Raw genomic sequence first — 19,666 nt, 5'->3', positions numbered from 1 at the left:
GCCTCTTCCCCAACTCCCGCACTTTAAACGAACGGGCTATTCAGAGTTCTGTCTAGATCTTCAGCTGGAAAGTGAGTGCCGGTAACCCTCTTATTATTCTTTAGAAATAATTTGTATTCTTTTATGTATACAATGTATTTCATAATAGAAAGGGCTATTGTAGCAAAGTGAAAGGTGGATGTGGGAATTTGTTTCAGGCTCACTACTTGAATAAATAAATAAAATCCACTTAAAAAAAAAAAAGAAAAAAGAGGACAGTTCTGCCGAAAGTGGCCTTTGTCCCACTATTGTCCACCCACCGAATCACTTATTATCCCTCCACCATTGCCCCTGCCAGTCTCTGACCCATCCCTCCTTTCCTGTTCCTCCCTCCAGCCAGCCAGCCAACAAGGAGCTCCTAAGCACCAGGGATTGAACTTCAGTGATGGAAAGAGACCAAAGCAATAGACTCCCTGCCTCCTTGCTCTCAGTAAGGGTCAATCCTGAGGAGATGGAAGCCCAATGGGGAAGACGTTTGCTCCCGGCCAAACAAAGCCAGTTAGGAAGATGAGACTGTTCCAGGGGAGAACAGAAACAAAGGTTGGGCTTTCCTATCTCCAAATAGATTTCCTCATGAAAGCTTAATTTTATTTAGGTTCTGGATTTATGGACCATCTTGTTGATGCTCAGGGGGCCATGCAGTGCCAGGGTTCAAACACAAGCATGCACAGGAAGCATTCTGCCCATCGAGCAGTCCTTCAATCCTGTAATTTTTTTTACATATCTTTTTGGGAAGGTCCACAACCTATGGTACTGGGGTAATACTGATGCAGTACTCTTGAGAAGTGGCTCTGGCTATTTTTAGGGACATTGCAGTGATGCTGGGGATCAAACCTTGGCCTCGCGCATGCAAAACCTGCACTCCAACCCATTGAACTATCTTCCTGGCCCTCAGGCCTGCTTTAAACTTCTTTCTGGCTCTCCTCTCTCTGAGAGCCCCAAGGAGCCTGCCTTGCCTGGCTTGACTGCTTTCATTTTTGTAATTCTCTGGAAGGGGAAGGGGAACGGGAAGGGGAAGAGGGGCAGCTGCCTCTATCCAGCTGTTAAGAGGGACCACACAGATGTGTAAGTCACTCGGGGCTGTGTGATGGCTCCTGGGTCAAGAGTCAGGGAGTCCAAAGCCAAGGACCCAGCCAGGGTGCTGGGGTGAGGGCACTAGGGTGTCTGGGGGTGAGGGCTCTGTCCCAGGAGGGTAAAAGGGGGACACGTGGAAGCCAGCAGAGGAGGTGGGGAGGGGTGGCTATGTCTGTTGGCGATGGTGTTTCTGGGCTATGGGGATCTCAGGCTATGAGGATTCTCAGGAGATCCACACCAGAAACACATTTTTCTCTGCTGCTCAAGAGTTCTATGATTTATTTCTACTCTTCTAGCTTCCACCTAACCCAGCACTCTCAACCCTGCCTCCCCCACCCCAGTCCTGGTTAAAGGTCCTGCCACTTCCTCTGGCTTCTCCTAGCCTGCTCATGGGGGTTACAGAGTGTTCCAGCCAGCTCCTGGTCTAAACTCCACCCCAAATCTTCTTCCTCCCTCTGGGTCCTCCCTCAGTGTCGGAGACTTCTAGAACAGCTTGTTCCTTAGCATCTGGAGCTGGTTTCTTGAGGGAGCTTCAGGGGCCAGCCAGGTCCCAGAGAGGGGGGTTCTGGGAGCATCTCAGTATCCAGTCTTGAGAGGAGAAGGCTGGAGAGAGGCTGTTCTCCATGCCCTGGTCCCTGCTTCTCCTGTCATAGTTGCCATGCCAGCTAGGCTCCACAGGCTGACCTTTCCTGGGGACTCTTGGAAAAGGCAAAGATCCAAGTTCTCAGGGTGGCTGAGCTACCTCCCGGAGATGGGAAGTAGGGGGCTTCTCCTGTGGGTTGTGGGCAGTCACTGTGCCCTTAGAGGACAATGATATGGGGTGGATGCAAAGGTCCTTGAAAACTGAGACCTGACCTCACCCCTGAGAGCCAAGCTGAAACCGGAAGATGCACAACCGAGTAGATTCCTCTATGCCAGGGGTCTCAAACTCAATTTACCCGGGAGCCGCAGGAGGCAAAGTCGGGGTGATCCTTGAGTGCAAAGTCAGTAGTAAGCCTTGAACATTGGGGGGTGTGACCCAAACAACTAAAACAAAACAAAACAAAAAAAGATTCCTCTAGGGCAGGGCCACAAAATGTTGTACGGAGGGCCACAAACGGCCCTCGGGCCTCGAGTTTGAGACCCCTGCTCTATGCCAATCTCCACAGAGTCCTCAGGAACCACTTTCTGAGAACAGAGTAGAGCTGTCTGCCAAATTTGTTCGCTTATCTCTAAACCCCACAAAAGGAGCAAGGCTCTGGAAATGTCTACTGGCAAATGGGGTGAGGGTGTTGGGGCAGAGGAAGGATATGGGGGTACCTCTCCAGAAATTCCCCTTCAGCTCCCAGCATGGCAGGTCCTTCTCTCTCCTCTTACATAGCTGAGGCAGCTGGAAACCTGGGTGTGTCTTTTTCAACCTAGGATTCCTGGCACAGCCTGGGTGTTCCTTCGATGTCCAGTAGGGCTCAATTTTTTTTTTTCCTTCAGTACCAGAGGTTGAACCCAGGGCCAATAGCAGCCAGGCCTGTGCTCTCACTTCTAAACTACACCTCCATTCCCTAGCTGTGCCCTGGTTAATCCAGGGAGGCTGGGGTATAGGTAATCTTTTTGTAGGGTTCAATATTTCCATCACTCTCAATATTGGCTAGGCCTCTAGCTTCCCAGATCTCTTTTGGAATTAGTACAATTTTTGAACATTCAGACCTCTTTATTGGGCGGGGGAGTTCAGAATGTCTGGGGGTCTTCCCAGTAATTTAATTTAGGGCTTCAAGGATGCTCTGACCCTATGGATGGGGGTACCTGAACCACAATGCTTGGGAGACCACTGTGGCTTCAAAGTTGTCCACATGCTATTTATTATGTGACTCAATCCCTGTACTATCTCTGTCTTTTTTTCTTTTTCCCCCATCTCCCATGGAGCTGATCTGCTTAGGTGAGGCTGACTTTTATTTTTATTTATGTATTTATTTATTTGTTTGTTTGGTTTTTGGCCACACTCGGTGATGTTCAGGGATTACTCCTGGCTATGTTCTCAGAAATTGCTCCTGGCTTGGGATACCGGGGATTGAACCAAGATCCGTCCTGGGTCAGATGCATGCAAGGCAAACACCTACCACTGTGCTATCGGCTCCGGTTTTTTTTTTTGAAAAACTTTATTTATTTATTTATTTTTGGGCCACATCCGGAAGTGTTCTCAGAAATCACCCCTGGCAGGCTAGGGGACCATATGGAATGCCAGGAATTGAATTGGGTCCCTCCCAGGTCAGCTGCATACAAGGCAAAAGCCCTACCCCTGTGCTATCTATCCGACCCCAAGGTCAACTTTTAAACCCACTTTCCCTTCCCTTATAGGGACATCCTGGTTCTCAAGTCACTTTCTTTACAAATACAGGAAATTCTTACAGCAAGGCAAAGTCCACTACCTGTTTGACCTGTATCTGGGGCCCATTTCACTCAAGCAGGCCATGCTGGTCATTGGGGAGTTGGACAAATCAGCTCCTCTGAACCCTTCTCAGTTTGGTCTGCTGCATGCAGAAAGATTTTACTATCTTTATATTTGTGGTTCAGGGGTCAGTCCAGACCAATTGAACCAAACTTAACAGTCTCTCTGCTCTTGTTGAATTTTCTCCTGGAGGAAATGTCCTGAAGCTAATAAAAGAACTGCAGACTTGGATGAGACTTATGCAGAAGTCGGAAAACAAAGAGAAAAATAGTGAGGAGAAGGTGTCCCACTTCAGGAGGACAAACAGGTTTCTCTAGACATATGGCCTTTGAACCAAAAAGGAAGAGATGGCAAGAAGTAAAAGGAAAACATTCTCAATGGCACAAATACCATGTGTAAAAGGATCGAGGCAGAACAGGATAAGTGTTGATTCAGGAGCTCTATACAATTTGAAGAAGTGAAAACCAGTAAAGATGGGTGCCTAAGAATCAATGCTAAAGCCTAAGGTCTAAACCTCAATTTCCAATCTTGTGGGAGCTTGGCCAACTTTTCCCAGGCTGCAGGGATATGAACTACAGAATGGGAGAGACTCAAAGCCTTGGAACCTCCGGGGAGTCAGGCCTGAATGCCGGACAGTGTAGGCGGCAAGACCCTGAGGGACACAAGTAGATGAGCTGAAGAACTTTTTTGTTTTCTCATCTGGCCCAGGGCTCTTCATTCATTCATTCATTCATTCATTCATTCATCAGTAGTGGATGGGTGAAGGAATACTTTGTGCCAAGCCTGGGCTAGGGCACTGAGGGTCCAATCTGAGCAATCTGACAGATAAAACCCAGTCCTCAAGGAGCTTGTGTCCCTGAGATACAACCAGAACCAAAACTAAACTAAAAGCCTTTCCCAAGCTAACTAAAGGTTCTGGAGGAGGAGGAGGAGGAGGATCTAGGGAGAAGCCCAGTGATCTGAGCTCCCATTCATTCTTTTCCTTTCCCTCTTTTCTAGTGAATTTCACTAGAAGGCCATAAGGCCTGGACCCTAGGGTCCAGTTTCCTGTTGGTGGGAACTTAAAGAGAAACACACATGCATACAACTAATTCCCTTGGTCACAAAGTGTTTAAGGCCCACACACAGCCATCAGAACACCCCCAAAGCACATACTTCTTTAATCTTCCAAATCTCCCAAAGGTGGGATAGGGGTGGGGGAGTAGGAGGGTTCTTTGTTACCCCAATTAGCTCAGGAAATGCCAGGATGGGGACCTGGGGAACCAGGTTCAGCCCTAAGCCCGACTTTCTCTGGGCAGCACCCTGGTCGGGTTGTCCCTACACCTGGCATCCCCAGCTGCTGAGGTGAATGAGTTTGCTGGGCAAACATCCTTGCAGCTTCCTGCTGCTCCCCTGTGAGACAACAAGAGGCCCCTCTTCCTCCTCCTCCTCTTGCGCCCCACGCCCCACACAGCTGGGGCTTCTCTGGGATTCAGAGCCATTTCTCTCTCAAGATACCACAGTCACACCCTCCCCAGAGCCAGAAGAGGGTGGGCTGGAGGCACACAGACCTCCTGTCTTCCTGGAGACAGGACCTGATCTTCCTGGGGCCTTGATCTCAACTCCCAGGGTTCCAGATCTCCTACCTGCCTAGAGACCAAGGGGTCACAGGACAGGGAAGAAGCACAGAAACTGTGGGAGAGTGGGGAGGGGAAGGTGTTGGCCTGACATCTGGCAGAAAAGATGACCCTCTGAGGGGGGTCTCTAAGAATCACAGAAATCATAGAAAGGACACCCCACTCCACTCAGCCTGCCCACGCTCCAGACTCTGTCCCATGGAACATGGGTTTCTCAAGTGGTGATAGTCGGGGTGAGCGAGCTTTGAGTTTTAGAATTTTGCACAGAGCCAACCAAGCACGCGATTTTCTTTTTTCTTTTCATCCTCTATCTGGAGGAGAGAAAGAGAGCAAATAGTCTCTCCCTTCCACACTTAGCAGTCCATCTCTGCAAATTTAACTCTGGAACTTTCCAATCTTCATGCAGGATGAAGAGGAAGCTGGGATGGGTGTGGGTGTAGGTCTGAGGGGTTCTGAGACTCTTACAAAAAGACCCTGAGATGAAAACTAAGTGGTTCAGGGTTCCTTCAGCCCCTCAACACTCCGGAGCAAGTTAGCTCTGGAATGCTCTGTTCTATGGTCAACTTAACATTCATTTCCTCATGGAACCTCCACACACCTTTCTGAAGCAGGGCCTAAAGTTCTGTTTTTTTTTTTTTTGTTTTTTTTTTTTTTCAGAGAAGGGAACTGAGGCCCAAAGGAGGCAAACTCACTAAGCTCATAGTCATAGTTTAGCCCATAGTTAATAACTAGAACTCAACAAGAACCCCCTTTCCCAGCACCCAATCCAGGAATCCTCTCTACTTGCTCCCATCCTCAAACATTCTTTCTCTCCCTCCTCACCCTGCCTCCAAGGTCAGGCACTTCTCCAGCAGGGTTTTCACTCCTGTTTTCACTCCTGCCTGAATATCAGTGTCTCCTCAAGTCTCCTTTTCTGCCCTGGACCCAGGCCCAGGAGAGCATCTTGGGGTTTCTAGGCTAGATGGAGGGGGTAGGAAGAGGCTTCAGGCAGCAGAGTTCATTCAGAAGAAAGTTCAGCTCACACAGTGCGGAGCTGAGGGCATCTCAAAGGGACCTCAGTCGACCACACCTCAACCCCCACATGCACCCTACAAGCGTTTAAGCTCGAAGGAATCCTCATCTCTTCCCACCTCCCTCCTTCCCTCAGTAGCTCCAGAGAGGGTGGATGGAATCCCAGATCCGTGCCACTTTCATCCTAGGATCAGTGCCAGCCTATCCTTAGAAAGACTCCAGCCACTCTCTCTCCATTTCACTGACCAGAAAGCTGAGGCCCAGAGGGAGACGTCACGGCATGCATGGTTCAGACTCACACTGTGGGGCAGACCAGAAGCTAGAATTCTCCCGTGGCCAGTATAAGCCTTCTCCCCTCTTCCAGTTGGCCAGCCTGCCCAAGTGGGTTTGCTGACCAGGGCCTGTCCTTAGAGAGTGGACAAGGAGGTGGAATAATCCCAGACGCAACACCCGGGGGTCTCCAGGTCCTCTGTCCCCGACAAGAGGCCCAATCCTTGATAGTTGTATGTACTTGGTTTTTGATGGGATCAAATTTATCAAGTCTCAGGAGGTAAAGAAAGGCTAGAGATGGCATGTGTGTGTGTGTGTGTGTGTGTGTGTGTGTGTGTGTGTGTGTGTGTGTGTGAAGGGTGGGCTTTGGTCCCACCATGTCCTGCAAATATTTTTCATGTTATGGAGGAGTTATGCCCCTCCCCCAAGATCCCAAGCTGAGCACTAGGGTTGAGCCTAAGAGGGGGGGGAACGAGAGGGGGGAACGAGAGAGAGAGAGAGAGAGAGAGAGAGAGAGAGAGAGAGAGAGAGAGAGAGAGAGAGAGAGAGAGAGAGAGAGAGAGAGAGAGAGAGAGGCCCAAGTTTCCTTAGGGAGGGAGGGGTAAAAAAAAAAAGGAGAGAAGGACTAACCTAACAGTCTCAGTCCTAGGCAGAAAGGCAGGAAAAGTCCACTACGGGAGGCAGATGTGGGGAGCCCTCACTCAGGAGTGATCTTTGGGGTCCCTTCACCAGCTGAGCATCACTCAGTTCCCTCCTCCTTGGGGGGCACTCAGGCCTGACTCCCTTGGGCTATGGCGACAGTATCCCCAACAAATCTGGCTCCAGTTCCCGAGGGTTCATTCCCCAGGGGGTGGTATTCGGTCTCTCCATTTCGTGTCCCCCAACAGAGCAGCAGCCAAACCGAGCCGCAAAAGCCCTAAAGGGGGCGCCCTTCGGAGAAAGAAAACCTGTGGCCCCAGACCCCAGGGGTGGGTGTCCAGCCACTTTAGAAGATGTGGGCATGAGGCCGGAGAGATAGCATGAAGGCAAGGCGTTTGCCTTGCATGCAGAAGGACAGTGGTTCGAATCCCGGCATCCCATATGGTCCCCCGAGCCTGCCAGGAGCGATTTCTGAGCATGGAGCCCAGGAGTAACCCCTGATCGCTGCTGGGTGTGACCCAAAAACCAAAACCCAAATAAAACAAAAAGATGTGGACGAGGATGGTGGGCAGCGGGAGTGTCGATTCTCAGGGCTCTAAGCATCTAAGCATCGGGTGGACCCTTCGACGGGCGTCCCCTCCGTGCAGAAGGCTGCGGCCCAGGGGGCGAAGATGCATGGGTGTCCCATGCTAGGGGTGCAAATTTGGGGGCCTAGGAAGATGTTCGGGGACCCGGTGTCCAGTCGCAGAGCTCCAAGCACATGTGACACCTTCTGGGGTCTCCCCTAACCTGGACACTCCGGGCGTGGGGGTCCCCTAGATGCGCCGCGAGATGGGGTGCAAGGGGGGGGGGGTCGTAGACCTCTGATCTTACCGCACTGTTGAGGAAATCCGACTCGTTCAGGTCCCCCAGGTCCAGGAAACTGGATCCCGGGAACAGCCTGTCGGCTGGGAAGGGCTCCAACACCGCGTCCATCGCGCCGGGCCCCGGAGCTCCTGCCTGGACGCTGGCCAACGTGGGGGTGCGGACAGGACAGGGCCGGGGTCGGCGGGCCTTGGGGGGCTCGGGGTGGGGGAGCCTCAGGGCAGCGGAGCCGAGCGGGCTGGGCGCAGGGGCCCCGGGCACACCGCGGGCTCGTAGCCCACACCTCCTCCGGCTCCTCCGGGGTGCGCGCAGCTGGCTTCTTCCATGGGGAGGGCCAGAGGAGCACCCCGGGCTCCGGGGGCGGGGGAGCGCCTAGTGCTCCCCCGGGACTGGACGGCTGCGGGCGCTCCGAGCGCTCTCGGCGCAGCTTCTGTCTGTTTCCTCGGGGAGCCCGGGAGGGAGCCCCGGACGGCTGAGCCCAGCTGGCCCGGGCGCCACGCCCCCTCATCAGTATGCACGATGTTTTCATATTAATGAGATGTGGGCGTGGCTCGATGGCTCGCTCCTCCCTCTTTTAAAGGGACAGCTGCAGGTTCGAACGTCTTCCTCGCCAATATATTGTTTTCTGAATGCTTCCAGGTAAGGGCTCCAAGTAAAATCGAGCTGGAGCCAAGAACTGAGATCTTGGTGTCTTTGTTGTTAGTCTTCCTTCCTTCCTTTCTTTCTTTCTTTCTTTCTTTCTTTCTTTCTTTCTTTCTTTCTTTCTTTCTTTCTTTCTTTCTTTCTTTCTTTCTTTCTTTCTTTCTTTCTTTCTTTCTTTCTTTCTTTCTTTCTCTCTCTCTCTCTTTCTCTTTCTTCTTTCCTTTCTTTCTCGACTTTCCTTCTTTCCCTTCCCTCCCTCCCTCCCTCCTTCCTTCCTTCCTTCCTTCCTTCCTTCCTTCCTTCCTTCCTTCCTTCCTTCCTTCCTTCCTTCCTTCCTTCCTTCCTTCCCTCCATCCCTCCCTCCCTTCCTTCTGTTCTTCCTCCTTTCCTTCCTTCCTTCCTTCCTTCCTTCCTTCCTTCCTTCCTTCCTTCCTTCCTTCCTTCCTTCCTTCCTTCCTTCCTTCCTTCCTTCCTTCCTTCCTTCCTTCCTTCCTCCTTTCTTTTCTTTGACACACTTAGCTGTGATTAGGACTTACTCTTAATTCTATGCTCAGGAACCACTCCTAATTGGCTCATAGACCATATGGGATACAGGAGATTGAACCAGGGTTAGCAAAGCAAATACCTCTCAGGCTCCGAGGAATTACCAAAATTTTTGCTTATCTTTTCCCTCAATTCATCAGGTAGTTGAGTTATTCCCATTCTTCCTGTCTTAATGCTAGAGACAGGGAGTTCCATTTCTACTGGATTCCCTCTGGGTATCTAAATTTGGTGAAGAAGTTTATTTCCTCACATCTCCTCCTCCAGGAAGCCTCTCTCTCTCTCTCTCTCTCTCTCTCTCTCTCTCTCTCTCTCTCTCTCTCTCTCTCTCTCTCTCTCTCTCTCTCTCTCTCTCTCTCTCTCTCGATCACACCCGGCACTGCTCAGGGGTTACTCCTGACTGCACTCAGAAATTGCTCCTGGAAGGCTCTGGGGACAATATGGGATGCCAGAATTCGAACCACCATCAGTCCTGTGTTGGCTGCATGCAAGGCAAACGCTCTACTGCTGTGCTATCTCTCCAGCCCCAGGAAGCTTTTCTCGACTAATGGGGGTATAAAACTCTCTCTGCAACACATTCACAGGAGAACATTGTGTGCTTACCTCCATTGTAGTGGGTCTAATGTGAGATTGTCATTGCTTGTTCACATGCCTGTGGCCTCTCTGGGTGCCAAGATCCTTAAGGACCAGGACCGTGTCCAGGTTTTCTGTGTATTAAAGGGTCAGGTGAGCAGAAGAGGCCAGGCCAGACCCTGTCTTCACAGCAAACCATCAAGTCCCCCTTCTGGTTCTGAAGAGCCAGAAATTGGGGATTGGAGTGGTTAGTTCTTGGAATGAGCAAGAGAGCAAGGTGCTGGCTATCTGCCCACTTCATGGACACCGGTCACTCCCAGGTCCCTTAAATGACCTGCTCCGGAGTCCAGCTTAATCTCTTGAAAGGGTTGATAAACAATCCGCAGGCACCTGAACAAATGGAGGTGGTTCCAGCAGACACACCCGCTCGGGGCTGGCCCCTGTTTCCTGCCCAGAAGTCATTAATAGGATTAAGTGTGTCCTCCTTGTCTGGGGATTTTAATTAGGTCAGGAACCAAAAGTCCTCTCAGAAGCAGAGATGTCATCACAGATTCTCTGCAGGGTCACTGAAGGCTGCTCCTGCCCAGCTGGGAGCAGGATACAGCTGATGGGCTGTTGGGACTGCCCCCACCTCCTGACCAGTAGACACAGTTCTGGACCTTGAGTTTCTGACCCTTGGGCCTGTCACCTGACTCTTAGTCCCCAGGCCTTCTGAGAGGGTGCTCCCTGAGATGCTGGGATTATGGCCCTTGCTCTGGGAAGGCAGACTGCTGGATTCTAGAAACTGCATTATGCAAACAGGAGGGGCTGGAGGGATAGCGTAGTGGATGAAATGCTTGCCTTGTGTGAGACCAATTTGGGTTCCATCCCGCACCCCACAGGGTCCCTCAAGTATCGCCAACAGTGAGTCAGAGCCCAGAGCAACTCCTGAGCATTGTCTGGTGTGGCCCCAAAATAAAACAAAACAAAAAATACTAGCTGTGGGGCAGGAGAGATAGCATGGAGGTAAGGTGTTTGCCTTTCATGCAGAAGATCGGTGGTCCCCCGAGCCTGCCAGGAGCGATTTCTGAGTGTGGAGCCAGGAGTGACCCCTGAGTGCTGCCGGGTGTGACCCCCCCCAAAAAAAAACTAGCTGTAGTTGCAGGAGGGATTTTGGTTTATTTTTGTTTTTGTTTTGGGGCTATACTCTGTCGGCTACTCCTGACTCTGTGCTCAAGGATCTCTCCTCATGATGCTCAGAGGACCACAGACTGTGCTGGGGATTGAACTGCTGTCAGCACGTTAAGCAAGGCAAGCACCTTAGTCCTTGTATTAACTCTCTGGCCCTTGACATTCTGTCAAGGATCCTATGTAGAGAACGTGATTGATCCTGCTCAGAGAGCTGGGAGGAGGAAACAAGATGGGGGGTATGGGGGAAAGGGAGCAAGGAGGAGGGAATGAGAGGAGGATGTGGGGAGGAGGGAGCATGGTGTAGGGAGGAGGGTATGAGAAAGAGAGAGTGGAATGAGGGAACAGGGAGGAAGGAATGAGGAGGAGGGATGGGGAGTGGATAAGAAGAGCAGGATGGAGGGAGCGGGAGGGGTCTCTGGCTGGGCCGACAACCAGTCTATGACAGCAGGTGTCTGGAGTCCTGGCTCCTGAGCTGGAGCCCCAGCGGCCTGAGAAGTGCCCCTCTGCCTGAGGTTGGCTGGAAATTGTGCCTGTGTTCCTCCCAGCCTGCTCTGTAATTAGAGACACAGGCACCATTTAAGTGATTGGGGAAGATTATATAGTTTCAGATAAATAGGATTAGAATGTCTTCTCTTTCCTGATTCTTCCCCAGGTGAACACCCCAGGAAACCATCGGCAATAATCCTGGGGAGACATAGTGGTTCCGGCTCCTCCTGTAGAGTCTGAGAGAAAGGTTCTCTGGAGAGAAGTCCTGGAGGGCAGAGTGGGGGAAAAAGAGAATAGACACCGGGCAGTGAACTGTCCAGCTGGAAGAAAGCAGGATCATTTTTGGACAGTGGATGGGCATACCTGGTGGTATTCAGGGTTTACTCCTGGCTCTGTGCTCAAGTTATCAGTCTTGGTAGGATTCAGAGGATCATACTGGAGACTAAATCTAGGTCTACAGTATGCAAGGCAAGCACATTACCTGCTGCTCTATTATATTTTTTTCTTCTGAGATGAAGGTAATGGCAAAGTCCATGTGCCAGCCGTTGTGGGTGCAGAGGCTAGTGTGTGTGAGCAGAGAGAAGAATTCAGAGGCATTTAGAGGGCAAATGAATGGAAAAATATTCTGGATAGAGAGAACAGAGAGGAAAGAAAATGAGAAAGAGGCCTGAGTGGGAGAAACAGCAATGTGGAAGACGGGTGGTGATCCCCAATGACCCTACAAATCCAGTCCTCCAACCTGACCAAACCTCAAGACTCCCCTGTAGAAGTCCCAGGAATAAATGGGCCAGTGCAGGTCAAAGGCCCAGTGGGGTCGAACAACACCTGCTTACCATTCCCCCTCTCTGTTTTGGGGGCTACACCAGCTAGGGAGCACTCCCTACTTAGTGCTTGGGGAAGCATGTAGTGTGAGTGATTGAACCCAAGGCTCCTGCATGCAAAGCCTGAGTTCAAATCCTTTGAGTCAGTTCTAGATGTTCTCTTTATTTTATTTTTCTATTTTTTGAGGCCACGCCCTGCAGTGTCAGGGTTTAATCCTGACTTTTCATCTGGAATCACTACTAGATGGTTGGGCGACCATATGGGGTGTTGGGGAGGGAACCCAGGTCAGCCACAAGCAAGGCAAAAGCCCTACCTAATGTACTATTTCTCCAGCCCCACTCTGGATGGTCTTTTATTTTTTTAAAACCTTCCTTCCTTCCTTCCTTCCTTCCTTCCTTCCTTCCTTCCTTCCTTCCTTCCTTCCTTCCTTCCTTCCTTCCTTCCTTCCTTCCTTCCTTGTTTCAGGGCCACACCCGGTGGCTCTCAGGGGTTTCTCCTGGCTCTGTGCTCATAAGTTACTCCTGGAAGACCGGGTTGGGGGGTCCATATGGGATGCCAGCGATAGAACCTGAGTCTGTCCCAGGTTGGTCACATGCAAGGCATAAATACCTTACTGCTGTGCTATCACTCTGGTCCCTCTGGATGGTCTCTTAAGGATGGCTCAGGAGAGAAAATGAGATTTTCACCAGGTGTAAAGTCCTAGGTGTAAAGTTCTGCTTCATCTGGGACAGATGTGGTCCCTTCCTGCCATTCCCTGGGCCTACTTCCATCACCTTACTCCACTCAGGTTCTGTCTCCCCATTCTGAGGGAGCAGGAAAAAAAAGCCATGAATGGGTCTTTAAACACTTTAAACACTCCCCCAATACTCAAGTCCAGAGCCATAGATTGTTGACTTCCTGTGATGGCCTTAGGAACATCTGGCTGGGACTGTCCAGCAGCTGTTCCAGCTGTAAAATGAGATGCATGAAGACATCCGACCCAGGTAGTGACGCACAGGACACAGATAAGCTTCCGCCTGGCCCTGGACATTCTAGATCAGGGGGAGGGTGAGAGGTTCCTGCTAGGGGTTCCTGGGAGCAGGGATATGGGTAGTGTGTTTGTTTGTGCCTTTGTGTGTACGTGTGTGTGTGTTTGTTTGTGCATCCTTGCATGTGTGTCTATAACTGTGAGGGGCTTGGTTGGAGCCAGTCAGCCCTAGGCACCTCTGGAGTTCCTGCTCTTCTCAGATTCTCAGTTTTCAGACCTATCAGCTGGGAAGGGTCCATGCCCCAGAGCACCCTGACCTCTTCAGATCCGTTCACAGTAGGTCCTCCCTTAGAAAGGGATCTTTCTGGCGCGGTGCAGGGCCTGCCTGCCAAGGGGTCCTGGCACTCAAATTTTCCCTAAGCCTTTGGAAAAGGTGCAAGGCCAGTGTTGACACTCTGTAGGCAGGCCCTGGGGGGCAGCGAGAAGGTCGCCCAAAGTCAACCTGCCTTGTTTGTCTGGACTGGCGCGAGGGAAAAAGCTTTGGCAAGACCTAACAGGAACTTCTGAGAAACAAAAACATATTCATCCTGGAGATTAGCCTGACTTCCTGGGCCCTAGTGGGGGAGGGGGGCTCCTGAAAATGGGCCACTGGTTGCAATAAGGAGTGTGTGTGTGTGTGTGTGTGTGTGTGTGTGTGTGTGTGTGTGTGTGTGTGTATACAACTGGACTAGACCTGAAGCCAATAGGAGGGGGGGCGTGATATAGGAGGAAGGACAGACTTTAGACACTATCTCTGGCTCCTTCCCTTCCCCACTTCCCCAGCATCATAAACTTTTATTGTGTGCTTGCTGTGTGCTAGGCACTAACTACTTCCATTATCTCCCTTGATTCTTGGAACTGGCTTGTGAGGATGTCCCATCAGTTTGTATTTGGAGAGGGCTTTCCTCTTCATCCCTCCAAACAATAATATAGCACTTACAATTCCTGTCACATGAAGATCTCACCAGCCCCAATTTGCAGATGAGAACACTGTACTTGGAGTTTATGGCATTTATCCCTCCTTTATTAATATTATTTAAAATGCGAACATAAACGCCCAAAAAACCAAGGCTCTGGGCCATAGGAAGATTGCCTTGGTTCATCCAGCTTGAATGGGGGCAGAGACAGAACTGAAATTCGGAATTCCAGGCCCCCTTACTCAGTGATCTTTCCATTCACCCCAGATGAACTGGATTTGCTCACTGGGATAAGGATCTTCCAGAACCTTTCAATGCCAGCTTGGGAGCCACTGCCTTGGAGACGGGCATGAGAGATCAATTTTTTTCCCCCTCTCCAATTCTCAGAAGGCTGAATTTCTCAAGGACTAAGAAAAACACTTGCCGCCTTTCCAGCTCCCTTTCTTGGTAATTATTTTTGCTTCTTTTTCCCTGAATTTCAGTTCTACTGTCCCATCTTGGGACGAAAGACAGACCCGCCCCTTGGCTGACTGGCAGCTGCCCCACCCGCTTCCTGCTTTGCTTTCAGTCTTGCTCCAAACTCAACCTTCTTTCTTCTACCTCCAAACACCTGCATCAACTCAGCAATAAGATGCTTCTGGAAGCCCAGAAGTTCTGGGTTCCTACCCCGAAGACATACATTCAGGCAGTCTGTCTTCTGCTCCCCCACCCTTGGCTCCCTAAGTCTAAAGGAAAGACAGAAAAATCAACACAAGCCGGCCTTGCTCTAGCCACAGTAAGTCCTGGTGGTGCCGGATCCTCGGATACTCCCTGTAAATATGCCCCACCTAGGACTGGCAGTGCCAGACTGGGCCAAGGAAGAAGGGCAGAGGATGGGAAGGCCTGACGCTGCCTAGGATGGCCTGTACTTGCTAAGTTCTTCCTCAGCACCTTCCCCCGTGTCTCGCTTTACTCAACCTCTAAGGTTTGGTGAGCCCGAAAGTGGCTTCCCAAGGAGGCAGGAAGACAGTCTGGGCTGTCAATAAATCTTGTAGCTCAGCAGGAACTGGAACGAGTCAAGGATGGGTCTCTGAATCTGCCATTCTCAGATATCTCAACTAGTCCACCTAGCCAGCTCTGAAACGGCAATTCCGGCCTCCAACAAGCAAAAGTGGGCCTGGTGCGTGAGAAACCTTTCCTTGTGGTCTCTGAGCATCAATTAGCTAAAAGCAATGTGCCATAAATAGGGGCTGGGGTGTCCACACTGCTCCACGTGGGTGTTTGGTGAGTGGAGACCTCTGCAGGAGATGTTTTCCCTCGTTTATGCCCCCCCACCTACCCTATGCGAGCCTCTGAGGAGAATGGTGCCAGTTTCCACCTCGAAGGCATCCCCACCATCTGTGCAGAAAACCACATGCGGCTGTGAACCTGCTTCTCATCTCCTTCCACAATGAGCAGGAGTAGAATCTTCCTTGGGCTTCTGCACATGGCGGAGCTCCATGAATGTGGTGGTCGGAGGGAGCAGCCCAGAGAGCTATGTGGGGAATGAGGGGGGAGGCCACAGGAGAAGGGGTTCTCTGGGGCTCAGGGGCATGTTTGCAAAGAGACAGAGTCCTGAGGCCCAGAAAAGTGGAAGATCTCCAGAGTCCATGAGGCTGGGGGTGTCGAGATGGACTCTAGCTAGAAGTCGGGTGGGGGTCTGAGTACCCAAGAGTGATGGAGTAGAGAGAATGGTTCGGGGAGCACATGCATCAAGGCTCTCAGGCCTGCGGGGGAGGACAGGGAGCAAGCACCAGGAGGGAAGGGTGTGCCCACATACCAAGCACTACCCAGAGGGAGGCGCTGTGGGTGGTAGCTTCGGGCGCTTTATTTTATTTAAACACTCAGGCGTGGAGGTAGTAATAACACCCACTCCCCTCATTCACCCACAGCCCCTCCTTCTCCAACTTGTCCTTTTGAGAGAATGTTTCTCTGACTTTAGGACAAACTGCTTCTGAACAATGAGCCTGTATATATATATATTATTCCCTACTGTGCTCCAGAACCCATACAGCATAGGGGTTCAAACTCAGGGCCTCTGGCATGAGAGGCATATGTCCTGCCCCTCTGAAGCCTGAATCAATGGTTCAGAGCAGTGGCTGGTGTGGTTCTGTTCTATCCAGCAGTGCCAGAGTCAGGGTAGGAGACTGGTGTGGCAGGAGATGATCCTTGTGAGTAATCTCCCATGTGCCTAACTGTAGGCTTGTTTTTATTAAGTTAAATTAAATTAAATTAATCTATTTATGGCCACACCTCATAATGCTCAGGGGTTAATCCTGGCTCTGCGCTGAGAAATTACTCCTGGCAGTGCTTGGGGGACCATATGGGATGCCAGGGATCAGGAACTGGAGTTGGCCACAGACAAGTTAAATGCCTTCCTGAGTGTGCTATCACTCTGGTCCCAGGCTTTTTTTTTTTTTTTTTAATGTAGTGAACACTCTGGATTTTCTCTTTCTTTTTCAGTTAATGGGCCACACCAGCACAACTCAGTGCTTACTCCTGACTCTGGGCTCAGGAACCACTCCTGGAGGGTATGAGATAAAGTATTGAGTATTGAGCAAGGATCTGTCATAAAAGAAAGGCAATTGCTTTATGTGCTGTACTATGTCTCTATACATACTCTAGATTTTGTAGCTCAGGGTGTTCTATTTCATTGCTTGCTTTATCTGGACTGTCAAAACACACAAGAGATGAATTTGCAGAGCTGTGGAGACTTTTGCAACAAAATCTTATTTTGCTTGTTCTGTTTCTGGGCTACACCTCATGTGATCAGGGATGACTCCTGGTTTTGTACTCAGGGGTAACTCCTGGTGATGCTAGAGGGATCATATATGGATCTGGGGATCAAACTTGAGCCAGTGGCATGCAAGGTAAGTGCTTTATCCCCTGTTCTGTCTGCATGACTCCTGCAACAAGATTTTAAAGGGGTGCATATCACAAACTAACCTGGCTTTTTTTCTTTTCTTTCTTTCTTTCTTTCTTTCTTTCTTTCTTTCTTTCTTTCTTTCTTTCTTTCTTTCTTTCTTTCTTTCTTTCTTTCTTTCTTTCTTTCTTTCTTTCTTTCTTTCTTTCTTTCTTTCTTTCTTTCTTTCTTTCTTTCTTTCTTTCTTTCTTTCTTTCTTCCTTTCTTTCTTTCTTTCTTTCTTTCTTCCTTTCTTTCTTTCTTTCTTTTTCTTTCTTCCTTCCTTCCTTCCTTCCTTCCTTTCTTCCTTCCTTCCTTCCTTCCTTCCTTCCTTCCTTCCTTCCTTCCTTCCTTCCTTCCTACCTACCTTCCTACCTTCCTTCCTTTCTCTCTCTCTCTCTCTTTTTTTTTTTTTTTTTGGTTTTTGGGTCACACCCGGCAGTGCTCAGGGGTTATTCCTGGCTCCAGACTCAGAAATTGCTCCTGGCAGGCACGGGGGACCATATGGGGCGCCGGGATTCGAACCGATGACCTCCTGCATGAAAGACAAACGCCTTACCTCCATGCTATCTCTCTGGCCTCTTTTTCTCTCTTTCTTTCTCTCTCTTTCTCTCTTTCTCTCTCTTTCTCTCTTTCTCTCTTTCTCTCTTTCTCTCTTCCTTCCTTCCTTCCTTCCTTCTTCCTTCCTTCCTTCCTTCCTTCCTTCCTTCCTTCCTTCCTTCCTTCCTTCCTTCCTTCCTTCCTTCCTTCCTTCCTTCCTTCCTTCCTTCCTTCCTTCCTTCCTTCCTTCCTTCCTCTCTCTCTCTCTCTCTTTTTTTTTTTTTTTGGTTTTTGGGTCACACCCGGCAGTGCTCAGGGGTTATTCCTGGCTCCAGACTCAGAAATTGCTCCTGGCAGGCACGAGGGACCATATGGGGCGCCGGGATTCGAACCGATGACCTCCTGCATGAAAGACAAACGCCTTACCTCCATGCTATCTCTCTGGCCCCTTTTTCTCTCTTTCTTTCTCTCTCTTTCTCTCTTTCTCTCTTCCTTCCTTCCTTCCTTCCTTCCTTCCTTCCTTCCTTCCTTCCTTCCTTCCTTCCTTCCTTCCTTCCTTCCTTCCTTCCTTCCTTCCTTCCTTTATTTCTTTCTTTCTTTCCTTTCATTTTTTTGTCTTTGAGCCACACGTGTTGATGCTCAAGGGCTACTGCTGACTCTGTGCTTGGAATCACTTCAGGGGACCATATTGGATGCCGGGAATCAAACCCTGATTGATTGCATGCAAGGCAAATGACCTATCAACTATACTATCGCTCAGTTGCTTCATCTTAGTTTTTAATATAATTGTATTTTTCCACACTCTGTTGCTACTTACTTTTGTCTTGGGGAGGGACTTGTTTCAATTGATGCTGGGTGTGAGCTGGGATCCTTTGCAATGTCAGCTGTGGAGCCTGGCAGAGCATGCACACTAGCCCTTGGAACTTTCTCAGTAGCCCTTATCTTGGGTTTGTGTGTAGAGTTTGTCAAATCCCTTCAAGACATACTGAAGTGAAACACGGTGCAAACACACATATATTTTTGCTTTTGCTTTTTATAAAAGATGAAGCTAAGACTCAGAGACATTATGTGGTTTGTCCAAGATCACACAGCTATGAACTGTTGGAACTTTGAGGTGTAGAACTGATTTTTTTTTTTTTTTTTTTTTGCAGCAACAGGGTTTGAATCCAGGATGTCACACATGCAAGGTAAGCACGGAAACTGCTGGGCCCCTGTTTTTTCTTTGCATGGAACCAGACCCTGGTTTTTTGTTTGTTTTTGAGGCACAGCCAATGATGTTCAGGGTTTACTCCTGGCTCTGTGCTTAGGAATTATTTCTGGTGGTGCTCAGGAGACCATATGGGATGCCTGAGGTCAAAGCTGGGTCAGCCATATGGAAGGCAAACTCCCTCCCTGCTGTATTATTTCTCTAGAACTCCCAAAAGCAGTCTCTGGAACTAGGCAAACTGCACAGTAATGGGGAGTTTTCTGGGAGCTGAGAGGGGCCTAGGGCCTTTGCAAAGTAAGTTATTATGTCCTACTGGCCAGTATTTAGTCTTCCTGTTCTGGGGGAGCAGGACCTGTGGGGCCTCTGTCCCATGGGGCCTCTGTCCCATGTCAGGCACAGAGTGCACTTTAGAAGGAGGAGTTGGTCTTCTCCAGCCTCACAACCCAGCCCTATCCGCCATAGCTGAGCAGAACAAACAGAAACTCAGCAGAGCTTGCCTTGGCAATCACCAGTCAAAGCAAATATATATTCCAGATGCTCTGAGGAACATTTCTAGAGCCTCCAGACCTGAAGGGCGGGCCAATCCCCTGGAGAAAAGAAATGGATATGAGCCCATGGGGGAGTCACATTCTCCCCGGTTTCATGCAAGCCAACACCAAGGGTCTGCGGGTTAGGAAAAGGGGCCCCACTGCCACATATTCTGTGTCTCCATCCTGGCTGAGTCTCTTTGGACCTGCCCACCAGGTCTTCTCTTTCTCCCCTGAGAAGCCCTAGATCGACTGTCAGGATTCACTGGGATGAACCTTACTTACATTTACCCATTGGTGAAAAGATTCATTCAAGGTCTCCCACCACCAAGTGTCTCCCAGCTCTGAACATCCAGAGAAATTGTAGATACATAAATTGTT

At 50.0% G+C, this 19,666-nt stretch overlaps 2 protein-coding genes across 2 annotated transcripts in view; one reads left to right on the top strand and one right to left on the bottom strand.

The window, feature by feature from the left end:
• Window positions 1-8,085, bottom strand: part of CREB3L1 (cAMP responsive element binding protein 3 like 1) — a 39,398-nt gene extending 31,313 nt beyond the window's left edge. The window contains exon 1 of the mRNA XM_049779990.1: window positions 7,945-8,085. Coding sequence (XP_049635947.1) covers window positions 7,945-8,046 — 102 coding nt within the window. The 5' untranslated portion in view covers window positions 8,047-8,085. The remainder of the gene's footprint in view (window positions 1-7,944) is intronic.
• Window positions 1-19,666, top strand: part of PEX16 (peroxisomal biogenesis factor 16) — a 561,216-nt gene that overhangs the window by 68,493 nt on the left and 473,057 nt on the right. The gene's annotated exons all lie outside the window — the stretch shown is intronic.

Source organism: Suncus etruscus, chromosome 9, assembly GCF_024139225.1.
Source record: "Suncus etruscus isolate mSunEtr1 chromosome 9, mSunEtr1.pri.cur, whole genome shotgun sequence".
NCBI lineage: Eukaryota > Metazoa > Chordata > Mammalia > Eulipotyphla > Soricidae > Suncus > Suncus etruscus.
Note: the sequence above shows the minus strand (reverse complement) of the source record. Positions and strands in the feature narration are given on the sequence as shown.